This window comes from Cajanus cajan, chromosome 10, assembly GCF_000230855.2.
Source record: "Cajanus cajan strain Asha chromosome 10, NIPB_CcT2T_4, whole genome shotgun sequence".
Taxonomy (NCBI): domain Eukaryota; kingdom Viridiplantae; phylum Streptophyta; class Magnoliopsida; order Fabales; family Fabaceae; genus Cajanus; species Cajanus cajan.
Genome location: NC_138526.1, coordinates 41,873,976 through 41,887,795, shown reverse-complemented (window position 1 = coordinate 41,887,795; position 13,820 = coordinate 41,873,976). Strand labels below are relative to the sequence as shown.

The window sequence follows — 13,820 nt, the reverse complement described above, 5'->3', positions numbered from 1 at the left end:
AAATTGATTTCTTTAAATAAAGTCTCTACTGAAAATATGCATAAACAGGATATTATCTTTTTTAAGATTTTATTTACAACTTTTCCTACAGTTTCTAGATTTATACCCTTTTAACTTGTAAATAACCACTAATTTAATTTAATAATAACTATATATGGAATAAACTTTTACTAATTTATCATGTTGACAAATGTCGCAATTTTCAAAATTACCAAATTACAATAAATTAAATTTGCTTAATGAAAACAATCATAACATTAAGCTCAGCTAATTCTCCACTTTCTGCATTATTCAGTAATCAGTTGCTGCATGCTAACATTGTTGAGTCCTTATATAAGTCATTTTTTCCTGCTCAGCTTTAAAGATGTTGCAGTGTTTTATTTATTTATTTGGAAAAGGAAGAAGCCACGGTAGGTGAATCTTGAGAAAGTCCACAGGGCCTTATGAGGAAAATGGGAGAGAAAGAGGACGAGAAAAGAAATAAAATAGTACAAAATTTGAATTTATACATTTTTTTTGTATTGCTCACAACTCAAATGGATTGTCTAAAGGGGCAAAACATACAATAAGTTAACTGAATGCTCTTGAGAAACCTCTATGCTGCATGCTAAATTTCTATTGCATATAGCTGTATGAAATTTTGGATATTCCATAAAAGAGTATGATAATATAATCACAATAAATGATTAACCATAGAGCAATGTTATTTATATATCAAGTTTGTGCAATAAAAAAGAGAGAGAGAGGAGTAATGCATAAGATAGATCAATTTATTTATTAACAAAATTCAAAACAGAATCTTACAAAGGCTGTGATTGTTTTAAATCTGTCATAAACTACTTACCCCAGAAGTCCAAGTTTTTGTTCACGGGAAGAGAATTCTTGACTGAAGAAACTTTTGACTAAACAAGGTACAAGGTGATAGGAACGAGAACTCCATTTCTGTCTATGGTCAAAAGAGTAAAGTTATCAGTGAAATGTGAATGCTCCAAATACATGTAGAATCCAGATTCACATGATTCATCTTAAGAAAGTACAAATCTAGATAAGAAGAGTGGAAGCACAACATTTCACTCTACTTTCCATAGCATGTGAAATTGCTATTTGCTAATGTGTCACTATTACTCCCTCATCATATTCAGATATATGCTATGCTATGCATATGGAGATTTAAATTACATTCTTATATAGAAAAATTCTCACAAGAAATCTCCTATAGATGAAGAACTGAATATAGAAATCCTCCTTCTCTTCCTGCTTTCCAACATGTCTTGTGAAACAGAAAATCTATCTAACACAGATCTTAGAGCTTGATGAACAGACCCTGCCAGAAACTGACGGTATTCAGCATCTTCAACACTTTGTTCTTTGCAGCTAATTATCACAAACACATTCTTCATCCTTCCCCCCAAGGTTGCAATTTCCGCCCTTGTTATCATAAGATGAAGTGCATCAAGTGCTTGTCTTATATCACTCAATAACCCGGGTTTGTATTCACAACATAGTGATGCCTTAATTGAGTAAGGAAAACCATACAACCCACCCTCTTGTTCTTCAACTCTTATTTCATCACTGTCCTTTGGTATCATTAGGCCTTCACTAGCTTGTGCTGCATTCGTTTTCAGCTCTTTCAAATGTCTAATAACCTCACCCAGCAAGGTTGCTTTGTCCAACTGAGATGAAAAAGTATACAAAGAAAACTCATATTTAGAAGCCATGAATGAATAATTCTACAAGACTCCAAACCTAGCCAAATGGCTTTACTCATAAATGGATCATAAAATAGGGTCAATTAACTCCTGATCTCCAAGCTAATGATTTGAGCATCCATAAAGTCTTACAAAACCTTCATATGCATTGATTAAGAATTTTATCTTTGAACTTAATTGGTTAAGAAGATCAGTTCCAATTAAAAGCTTCAGTGATGCATGTGTCAATAGCCAAAGCTTTTCTTTCATTGCAAGGTCCAGCACAAGAGAGGTAAAGTAAACAAGTTATTTAGCCTTTAGGCTACCATTTTGTTTCATGACCCTTCAACCAAATGACTTAATAAGGTCGGTAACAATCCCAAGTTAACCTAAATATTTAAACATACATTTTACAAGGAAGATAAAATATGAAAAAAGAAAACATTCAATAATAAGCTGGCACCCAGATTTCCCTTTAATATCCTTTAATGTACAACAATAAATGAATGAACTCAGACAAGAGACAATCAAAAACCTGTATTTTAAGTTAATCAAGCAACTGCCACATGAGACAGAACCTGTTAGTCTGATCAAAACCAACCATTGATAGAGGTTGCAAATTCTTAGAATTTGCTGGCTTTAAGGCTAACTTAATCCGAAAAGCTAATTATCAAAAGGATTGTCACTCACTTATGTACATTATTCTCTTATATCAATAGTTGATCTGATATTTTAACACACCATTTTCATGCCAAAGACTAGACATCTAGCTTGCACAACTAGATATCTAGCGTACTGGACTAGATATCTGCGAGTTATCTAAATAATAAAAATAAAATGATAATGGAGGAAGCATTATATTGAAGTAACGAACCTTCTTAGCACCTGGAATGACAGTGCGAAGTGTATCAAGATGTGCATTAATTCTTGCTCTCCTTCTCCTTTCTGCCTCACTATGGTTCCTCAAGGCTTCAATGCTTCTCTCAGGGGACACACCCTTGCGTTCCAATTTGACAGGGGCCTCAACAAGCTCTCCCTTCTCCTTATCCAACACTAGAGACGAAGATGAAGCATACCCACTTCCAATTACACCACAACTTACTTGAAAACCGTCACTTATCCTCTGAGGGGCAAAGGCTTCCATTTCCATGACAAAGAGGGAATAATAGACACAAACAAGGAAGAAGAAGAAGAAGAAGAGTGGTTTAGTTTTGATTCTTTTGAAGACAAGAAGAAGAAAAACTTGGAGGGTGATGAAACTTTGGCTTTGGCTGCACCGTGTTGTGTAATTTCCATAAGTGTTTGAGTTAGAGACAAAAACTCAATGATGAAATGGGAAAGGTTTGGTGTTTGTCATGTTGGGGTTGGAGTGTATTTGGAATGAAAGATGGAAGAGTGTGTTGTGTTGTGTCAGATGTGTGTAGTCAGTGTTGGGTGATGATGATGGTTGAGGCTTTGGTGAGATCCATTCCAGAAAGTACCTGTGCTGTTACGGATTACCTCTTGTGGTGGGGGACTACAACAACTACACACTTTTAAGACCAGAACTTCTTGTCCCTTTACTGTCAAAAACAAAACTTCTTGTCCCTTTTCTTTTTAAATACAAATGCATATGATAGATAGATAGATATGTGAATTTTTGTACAACATTCTGCATAAAAGAAAAAGTATTAAAAAAACATAAAGTAATATGAATGATGTGATAAAGAAAACAAATAAGACTGCAAAAAGTAGTGTGAAAAAGTATTGTATGAATAATATGATTATAAAAATAGGTATATATTATAATTCAGTTCTTGTTATTTAAAAAAAAAAAAAAAGGTTCTATTCTAATATAGCTTTTCTAATTCATATTCAACTTTCATAATTGTTTTTCGAAAAAAAAAAAATACACATACATAGAGATGTCTATTTAGTTCTTCATAAGGATTTTTAAAATATTTTTAAAAAAAATTAACTTATATATAAATCAATAAATATATTTTAAAAAATTTGATATGAAAGAGTTTTTACAAATTAATTTATATGTGAATTAATTTAATTTTTTTATAAAATTTTATTTAGTTTTTTTCTTCTGCTGTGAATATCGTGAAGTTTATCTCAATATGCTTAGTGTTAATTTTATTTAGTTTTCCATCAAAATCAAAACAATATATAAAATTATTATGTTATAAGTCAAACTTTGAAAAGTAATTGTTTATGCTTTTTTTTTAATTAATTTTTATACATCATTTGTATATGCCTTCGGAAAATATATTTTTAAAGGGGGGATTTTGCTGTCTATGAGAAAACTAGTTGTAGTGATAATAATTTCTTTTCAAAGGGGGAATGGGACAAACAATAATATGATTAAGATTGATTTTTTATCTTTATTTTAGATTTATGATGTTATTATGCGTGATAAAAGAACGTTGTGGTCATTCCAAAACATTATTGGCTCTGCTATTTTTAAAGGATTAAGAGTTTCATTATCATATCATTTTAAGGATTTAAATTATGATTTTCAAGGTTAGAGATACTTGTAAAACTAGAACATCAGAATACTAGGTAGAAGATTATTTAAGCGACCTACAATATTTTATGTTAGTTAATGCTAATAATTGACTTTCTTTAAAGTTGCAAAATATTCAATTTCATTTTTATACGGCACCATCTATTTCTTCAAATAGGCAACGATAATGGAAGAGGCCATTCACAAAATAGTTAATGAAAATAGTAATATATATACAAAAGAAATTCAAATCAAAAGAGTGTAAAAAATCTTCAAATTCAAACTTCTTCTCGATCGAGTGCTGAGTGATGAAAATTCACTATGGGAAATTTTGTCGTAGCTAAAATAACCCAAATGAGCCTTTTTGGAACTGAACAATATTTGTCCACACACACACAGTCACATAGCATCACGAGTGGTGATTCAGAAAAATACATGAGTGCTGCTGAATATGACAAGTGCATATTTTAGCACATTTTGAAAAGAATCTTATGTATGAGTTCCAAGTCGTTGAGGAATATAATATGATTAAATTGTTTGCCATTAACTCAAAGGTAATTGGTTCATCTGCAATATAGAAAGTGGTTTCGCAGTAATTGGGATTTCTTGTGATCTCTAAATTGGTTATCTTAATTGCCGCAATTTGCGTAACGCACACTATGCTTGAATTTTATTTTGGAGTCATGCATAGTGATTTATGGGAGAATGTGTTGTTTCATATTTTTAATGAGTAATTGCAAGCTTTAAGTTAGGCAAAAGCCAAGTTTTGATGGCACCCTTTAGGGTAAAGAGCCAGCTAATCACTTTTTTAATAGGCTAATTACCCCTTTATGCTAATCACTTTCCTTTGACAATAGAATTGTAATCCATTATCCACGTCATTGATGGTGACACAAACACAGCTTTATTTGAACACGACCACTTAGATTCACACACTTTATCTTAATGGGATCAAGATTTCCTTTCTTACACTTATTCTAACGAATCTAATCCTTCCTGTGGTGGTCCTCAAATTTCCACTATGCAAACATGAATTTCAAGGTTGGTAACAAATTGGTTCATTCTCCACGTTTAGTACGAGGCTTGGATTTCCAAAAGGCAATTATCTATCTCGTTTAGTACATGTAATTTTGCTACTGCGTGCCATGATAATAATTAATCTTACCTTAGTAACATTTTGTTTATTTGCTTTTCTAAAACTTGTAAATAGTCAAAGGTGATTTTGTTCAAATTTGACCTTAATGATGGCCAAATTAAATTATAATTAGATGATAGACGTGTTCATGTATATAGGTTAAAATAAGAAGATATCATAACTGCTCATTTATTTAAACACGCCACTTTTATAAATTTATATGGGAGTGATATTTGTTTTATATGAATTCATTAAAGTTGCCCCAACATTTTGTATACGTTTCAGATTTCCACACAGCAAACTGATCAACAAGTATAATGTCTCAAATATACAAATTTGTGGAATGGCCAAAGAAAACATGTTTGTAGTGGTGATCACTACCTTAATCAATGTCTCGTGTAAGTACACTGTAGAACATCAATTAATACGTTGTTGCCAGATCAAGGAAATTGTTCATATCAAAGTTGTACAATATCGACCTTTCTTCCACATATAACTCACAAACAAGGTATTGAAGACAAATACTTATATACTAATCAAATACGATTATACAATAACCAAGTGTTGTTTACACCAGAAAGCTAAGGTTTTTCAAGTTTGCAAACAAAATAAGAATAATTTCATGTTGTAGTTATGGGTCGAAATATGGATAGATTAACTAAAGATGATTTAGAGCTCTCACTATCGATTAGCAAGAAATATATTAAGAGTGAATAAAGTAATCAATCACATTGTGCCTATTCTATTATAGGTTATGCATGTATTGAAACATAATATAAAGTTGAGATATCAGAATTATTGACTCAACAAATATAATACTCTGAATCACATGAGGGTTCAAATTCATCAAAACAATAACTACTTGAAGAATAAATGTCTAGAGATAGGATTCATCTGCAAGAAGCCAAGAAGAGATGCACTAAAGTTTTGTTTGAAAAGACAAAAGAACATGTAACTGATTTTCAAGCCACTTGCAACTATAGTGGAAGTGTTGATGAATAGTTCAAATCGAGAAGAATAATGTTTTGTGGAAGGTATGTCGATCTATACCAAGAGAGAAAAATGATAAATAAAACAAGTGTCATGAAATTACAATAAAAATAAATAAAGGAAAATAAAATGTGTGTGATGACATTTGTTTCACAGGATAGGCACTTGAGAGTTGAGACTTAAAAGGTGGGTATTAGGCCACTGCCTATTTGCGAGCCCGAATGTAATTTTGAAACCTCTATCAACCCAAAAAAAAAATCGCGAGACACAGATCCATAGGCCCACAATCTAAGCTTAGGAGCTACCCATTGAGCTTGGTCTCTTTCACAGGGGGCCCAATAAGAAAAACTTAGAATAAGGAGCTAACTGGCTAAGCATTGAGTAATGAAATACTATGATTTTGAGTGCCATTCTTCTTCCTAATTCCTATTCCATGTCAATCTTAAAAGTGGGATAGTGATTCATGAATCTCTTCTTATAAAATTCCTTGGCAAATATCACTTCGAACAACGTAACACAAAATAACAAGATACTATCATTTTTATAAAGATTAAATGATTCTAAGAATTTAATTTTGATATGCTTTTAATAAAAGGAATTCAAGTGGATCAACACAATAGAAGAAGAAGACAATCTCCTTCGTTTCAATTCAAACCTAAAATCTCTTAAATTAATAATACAAATTTACATTTTTACCATCAGAGACTCTTTGAATTATAATTGTCAAATTAAGTATGATGTAATGATCAATTCGACTAACTTTTTAATAAGATTAGAATAAATTTTAATAAAAATGGTCTAAATAAAACCAAGTTATTTTAATTCAACATATATAACTCGACAAGTCAATCGAGTTTATTTAATAATAAATGAATTATTAATTAATAATTATTATTATAAATTATAAATTAAAATGTAATATGTTCATATATAAGTTTTAAGTTGGATTGTTCTTCTTTTCTTTTCATTTTTTTTTTAAATATAGAAGAAAAAAAAAAGTAAGTTAAATTTCATTCTTGATTTTATTGATATATATATATATATATATATATATTATTCTAATTTATTAAAATTTATCTTTTCTTTTATCATTTTTATATAAAATCATTTTATGTGTGTGTGCGCGCGTGTGTGTGTGTGTGTGCGTGTGTGTATGTGTGTGTGTGTCTGTGTGTCTGTGTGTCTGTGTGTCTGTGTGTCTGTGTGTGTCTGTGTGTCTGTGTGTCTGTGTGTCTGTGCGTGCGTGCATGCGTGCGTGCGTGCGTGTGTGGTGTGTGTGTGTGCGTGTGTGCGTGCGTGTGTGCGTGCGTGCGTGCGTGCCTGCGTGCGTGCGTATCTGTGTGTGTGTGTCATTTTGACATTTTCACCTAATCTAAAATTATTATTTATTTTGTGGGACTATGTCCGATCAATATTACAACAAACATCACATTACATAATGATTATTACTATTGGTATTAATTATTAATTAAATTTTATTTCTTTATTGGGCAATCTAAATGCCTGTGGGTTAGTCTAATTTGGGTACTTGTCAAACTGTATTAGTTAGGTCAAAATAGTTCAATTCTATTTAGACAAGTTTTTTTTAAAGATCTAACTTAACTCTATTTATTGGATTGAGTTTAGATTGTCAATTTTGTCTAGTTAGAGAAATTATGTTGGTGTATTCATTATTCTATACAGTGAAATTTTTGTTTTTGAATTAGGTTCCATGATCTTTATTCTCTAACATTGAAGTGGAAATCTTTCACTTTAGATTTTGAAGTTTATTATTGTTGTTGAAATTTGTTTTATTTGATTATTTTATAACTAGGTTTTCATAATAAAATAAGTATTTTTAAACTTTTAATATTTTGTTATGCACTATGGTCCCAACAACCAATAAGAGTTTTAGGTTAATCAAGCATGGCTTAGTATAACTTTAGTCTAAAGAATTAGTTCCTCGTCACAAAAGAAAGCAATCTTATCATTATGGAGTATATGAGAAGAAATAAGGAACCCTAAAGATAATGAACATCCTTTCACTTCTTGATCCAGAAATCTCAAGATATTTTCGCTTAACTTTGAGGTATCTCATTTTCAATTTGAGAATCACAAGAAGTAGGATTTTTGTTTGTAGCTTTGAAATTAGGTCAAATTGTCCAATAAGTGTTTCCTTTCTACCATTTTCTTTATTAATAAGATTGAGCTTGAGTCAACCAAGCACTTTTATACTAAGTTTAACATGACTGTGTTGTCTCCTTTCAATATGACTAGTGTGTGTTTTCTCTCCATCATTTGACATGTTGCGCATTATTTAACTTAATCGTACTTCTTTTTGAAACATATAATTATTCAATTTTAACACAAATATGCATAATTATACATAGATGCACTATTTTTCTTAGTACTCTTTGGTCTAGTGTTCCACATACTTTATCATGCTACTTAATTTTCAAATTTTCATTATATAAACTTAATTATTTGCACTAAAACAACTCAAATTTAGTTTAAATTTTTTAAATAAATTATATAAAATAAAATACCAATTACATCAAAATAAAATTACTATATATATAATCAACAAAAATATAATTTATCAACAGGAGAGAAAAAAGAGAAGGAGAAAGAAAGGATGGAGGGAAATAAAAGAGAATAAAAAGCATAAGAAAAATAAGAGAGAGAAAATATAAAAAAAATACAATATATTAATGGTTTGGGTAAGATTGTCAAATGAATGAGATATTTATAAATTTTAACTAAAAGTCACAAAATTCACATTATAAAATAATCTATCAAAATTTATATACTTTTTTGAATATGGTAATATTTTTTTTTGTTAATAATTAAAAGGAATGTGAACAACACACTTTAATACATATCTTATTGATTAAAATTTACCAAAAATGAAAGAATTCCAGTAGATTTATTAACTAATTTCAGAACATAAATCATCACTTTCTGCATACATCCAATCGAAGTAATCAAAATAGTTTCTTCATCAATTAACACGATTCTTGTCCAAATATAAATTCCAAATATATTGCAAATAAATATAAAACTCACCAATACAACATGTATCCCCCGTTTGATAGCATCATTAAGAATTACAATTTTTTTTTTCTAAATATTTAACACAATGTAATATCCAAGAGTGATCAATGATGATGTGTTTGTGGAATGTGGGCATCATTCTGGCTTTAGTTTACCTACCTCCTTTGTAGGGTTGTGTTGTGCACACGAGGATAATAACCATTGGATCTGAGTCTTACGAGAAACGGGCTATGCAAGTAACCAGTTATCACTTCTTACTTCTTACAAGCGCACGTTAGCACTGTCCACTAAAAACCCCTAGTATAAAGCCCCGAATCAGAAACCACCCTCATTCACTCACTCACTGAACCCTTTGTACCTCCAAACAGCCACTTCACACTCCAACAATGGCGGCTGCAACGTCCTGTTCTTCTGCGATTTCCGCCGCCTCCGAAACCCTACCCAAGCCTCCCTCCGCCGCCTTCTCCGCCACCAGCCTCGCTCTGCCTTCTTCCTCTTCCAAGCTCGCTTTCAAATCCCTAAGACTCCGCCCTTGCGCCTCCGCCCTCGGCGCCCGCATGGTGTCGGCGCCGCCGGTCAAGGCCCCCGCGCTCCTCGACTTCGACACCAACATTTTCAAGAAGGAGAAGATTAACCTCGCCGGACACGACGAGGTTTTGTTTCGAATGCTTCCTCTTTTCCTCTCATTTCCAGATTCGTGAGCGTTGAACTTTTTTTTTTTTTTTTTTTTCTATTCTTTCTTGTTTGTGTTAATTTGTTGCAGTACATCGTGAGAGGTGGCAGGGATTTGTTTCACTTGTTGCCCGATGCTTTCAAGGGGATCAAGCAGATTGGGGTCATCGGTTGGGGTTCTCAGGTAATCGAGTATTTCATTTCGTAGTGAGTGCTTTATGGTTTCGCTGAAATGTTCAATATGTTGCGTATCTTGTTTGGGAATGCGCTTTTATGTTATGACTTGGTATTTGTTTTGTTTTGTTTTGTTTTTATTATGACTCACTTACTATCTATGATATGATTGTTGACGCGTGACTGTGTTTACCAGGGACCTGCTCAGGCTCAGAATCTAAGGGACTCGCTTGCTGAAGCCAAGTCTGATATTGTGGTCAAGGTGTGATTTTGGTTTGGTTGGTTTCTTTTATAGAATGTATGCTGAAATTGTTGATTAGTGTTTTGCGGTTTAATAATGTTTTGTCGTTTTAAAACGCAGATTGGACTCAGGAAAGGTTCTCGTTCCTTTGCTGAAGCTCGGGCAGCTGGATTTTCTGAGGAGAATGGGACTCTAGGTGACATATATGAAACTGTCTCCGGCAGTGATCTTGTGTTGCTGTTGATTTCTGATTCCGCACAGGTTAATCAGTTCAAGTCAATGCTCCTGAAACTATATTTTATTTTTTAATTCATTATATTATTTGCTCTATATTCTTATTATTATTCGTCTCTTGCTGTTTTATTGTGTTGGTGAAACTGTCTGATTATTAACACAAACTCGACTGTAACTATAAGGCCTTCACAGTATTAGTAACAATTCTTTGTATGAAAGTTGTTGGGTTAATTTCAGCCATGTTAATTATCAGAAATTAGACATGTCAATGCAGCTGCTAACACCCAATCCATTGTGAATTCCACACCCTAATGACATTATCTATTCTGATGTTTACCTGATCGGCTGATCACCACCAACTCACAGCTGCTATCGCCAGCTTTCATCACCATCACATGATTCTTCTTTTGCCCCTTTTATATTTTTAAATAAAAAATATTTAATTGTTCAGTTTAATTTTATTAGGGGTCTTCTATTTAAAAACATGTAAAAAGGAATGAAAATAACCTTATATAACATTTTCTCTTAAGAAACATTTTTTCCAATATACATGCAAGTTGTAACTAGTGCAAGCTAAGAGGTGTCCCAATCAAATGTCGCAAGTTTTCTAAGAATGTCATACTATTCATTTGTGAAGCCATGTCAGGTTGAAAGATTTCTTGGTATCATGCTTAACCTCCTAACATATTCCTTCCTTGGAAAAAAAAATCCTTTTCGTCAATATAAGTAGAAAAAGTATGTCTTGTTGCCAGTGATTTTTGCAGTTTTCTGTTATTTTTCTATATTTGCTCCTAATCCAGAACGTTTTAATATTTTTATTTATCTTGCAGGCTGATAATTATGAAAAGATATTCTCTTACATGAAGCCAAACAGCATACTTGGGCTGTCCCATGGGTTTCTTCTTGGGCATTTACAGTCACAAGGACTTGATTTTCCAAAGAACATTAGTGTAATTGCTGTGTGCCCTAAGGGAATGGGTCCATCTGTGAGGAGGCTCTATGTCCAAGGGAAAGAAATAAATGGTGCTGGAATTAATTCAAGTTTTGCGGTCCACCAGGTTATTTGCTCTGCTTGAGCCTCTCTTCACTTTCTGTGGTTCTTCTGCTCCTGTGTTGATTGATTAATTTGGGTAACTATTTCTGCATGCAGGATGTGGATGGCAGGGCTACTGATGTTGCTTTGGCATGGTCCGTTGCCCTTGGTTCTCCATTCACTTTTGCCACTACATTAGAGCAGGAATACAGGAGTGATATCTTTGGGGAGAGAGGTGAGAACTTTCTGCAGTGTTTTGCTAGTTTTCCTTGAAGACTTGAGTGATAACTCCACTTTTGTTGGTTATTAGGCATTTTACTTGGTGCTGTTCATGGAGTTGTGGAATCCTTGTTTAGGAGATTCACTGAACATGGAATGAATGAAGATCTGGCCTATAAGAATACTGTTGAGTCTATAACAGGAATTATATCTAAAACCATCTCAACTAAGGTTGTATTTTCATGCTTGTCTGGCATTTAATGTGTCCGCTGAACTCCCCCATCCCTTCCCCGAAACCCTGGATAATATGCTGGTACAGGGATTTTTTGAGTTCTGACTAGCCTATTGCACTTATTGGTTTGGACAGGGCATGCTAGCTGTATACAATTCTTTATCTGAAGATGAGAAAAAGGAATTTGAGAAAGCTTATAGTGCTTCTTATTATCCTTGTATGGAGATTTTGTATGAGTGCTACGAGGATGTAGCCAGTGGTAGTGAGATTCGCAGTGTTGTTCTGGCTGGGCGTCGCTTTTATGTAAGGACATTCATTTTTTCTTTTAAAGTAATCAGCCTTTGCACCAGAGTTTTTAAATTATACTTATGTTTTACAGGAGAAAGAGGGTCTACCTGCTTTTCCCATGGGTAATATTGATCAAACCCGCATGTGGAAGGTTGGTGAGCGTGTCCGATCTACAAGACCAGCGGGTGATCAAGGCCCATTATATCCTTTTACTGCTGGCGTCTTTGTGGCATTGATGATGGCTCAGGTACTGTTGGAAGTTTTTTCTTGCTAGTATTTTGGGGATTGATGCACATATTTGTCTTTGTTTGCTCTCAAAGGGTAGTTTTTTCTCTCCTGTTGTAGATATAGATCCTAAAAATATCTGTATTTTCACTGTGATTACTAAATTTCCAGATTGAGATCCTGAGGAAGAAGGGTCATTCGTACTCCGAAATCATCAATGAGAGCGTGATCGAGGCTGTTGATTCTTTGAATCCTTTCATGCATGCCCGTGGTGTTTCATTCATGGTTGATAACTGCTCAACCACGGCTAGGTTAGGTTCGAGGAAATGGGCTCCACGATTTGACTACATCCTAACCCAGCAGGCCTTGGTGGCTGTGGACAGTGGAAAACCTATTAACCGGTCATTAATCAGCAACTTCCTGTCAGACCCAGTGCATGCTGCCATTAAAGTTTGTGCTGAGCTGAGACCTACGGTTGACATTTCTGTGTCGGCAGATGCAGACTTCGTTCGTCCCGAGTTGCGCCAGTCCAACAATTAGAACATACAGCAATCATTTTCAGAACTGAAGTTATCGTGATAGTTTGGGTTTTTCAGTTTTGCTTTTATGATTGAATGCTAGTATGTAAGTTGTATTACCATTTTGTAGTTTGTACCCGTCTGTTTCCTGCCATCGAGGAACGTTGCTTAATGTCCTATTTAAATGCAAGTTGGTAAACTATGTCTAGAGGTGAGCCATAAGGTTAAGTTCGCATAATGTAAGTGATGATTAAATAAGTATTTAGTTAAGTTGTTTATTTAAATGTTCCGTCAAGTGAATGTTTACAGTCCTAGAGAGCATATGGTGTTTAATCTAATGCATCAAAACAGTTTATATCTAAAACTATTAGAGATGCCGTAGCTGTGGAGGTTTGGGTAGTATGTCTAATGTTTGAAGTTATAACATTGTGCCATTGTACAAAAAAAAGTAAAAATTGTCAATCTGTGACTATAATTTATTTTTTTAGGAAGGATTAAACATCCCAAATCCTACTAAATAGCGTGAATGACATCTTGGGAATTGGTAATATCAGTGAAGGCCTGACCTAAGACATTATTATGTAAGTTTAGGGATGGTGCTGGTATCCGTTGCTCTCTAGCTCTAAGTGTCCCCAATCTCATCCTCG

General features: G+C 33.5%; 2 protein-coding genes across 2 annotated transcripts; one reads left to right on the top strand and one right to left on the bottom strand.

Annotated features, from left to right (window-relative positions):
• Positions 1-749: 749 nt before the first annotated feature.
• On the bottom strand, positions 750-3,290 carry LOC109810415 (transcription factor bHLH30). Its single transcript, XM_020373877.3, has 2 exons — positions 2,563-3,290; positions 750-1,673 (listed from the first exon to the last, which is right to left on the bottom strand). The coding sequence occupies exons 1-2, from the start codon at positions 2,836-2,838 to the stop codon at positions 1,200-1,202; spliced, it is 750 nt and encodes a 249-aa protein (XP_020229466.1). The 5' UTR covers positions 2,839-3,290; the 3' UTR covers positions 750-1,199.
• A 6,367-nt stretch (positions 3,291-9,657) lies between these two features.
• LOC109810416 (ketol-acid reductoisomerase) lies at positions 9,658-13,468 on the top strand. The gene is made up of 10 exons (XM_020373878.3): positions 9,658-9,990; positions 10,101-10,193; positions 10,380-10,445; positions 10,545-10,685; positions 11,489-11,716; positions 11,809-11,926; positions 12,002-12,141; positions 12,278-12,445; positions 12,522-12,677; positions 12,827-13,468. Exons 1-10 carry the CDS (start codon positions 9,724-9,726, stop codon positions 13,193-13,195), a joined length of 1,746 nt encoding a protein of 581 aa, XP_020229467.1. The 5' UTR covers positions 9,658-9,723; the 3' UTR covers positions 13,196-13,468.
• Positions 13,469-13,820: the final 352 nt, after the last annotated feature.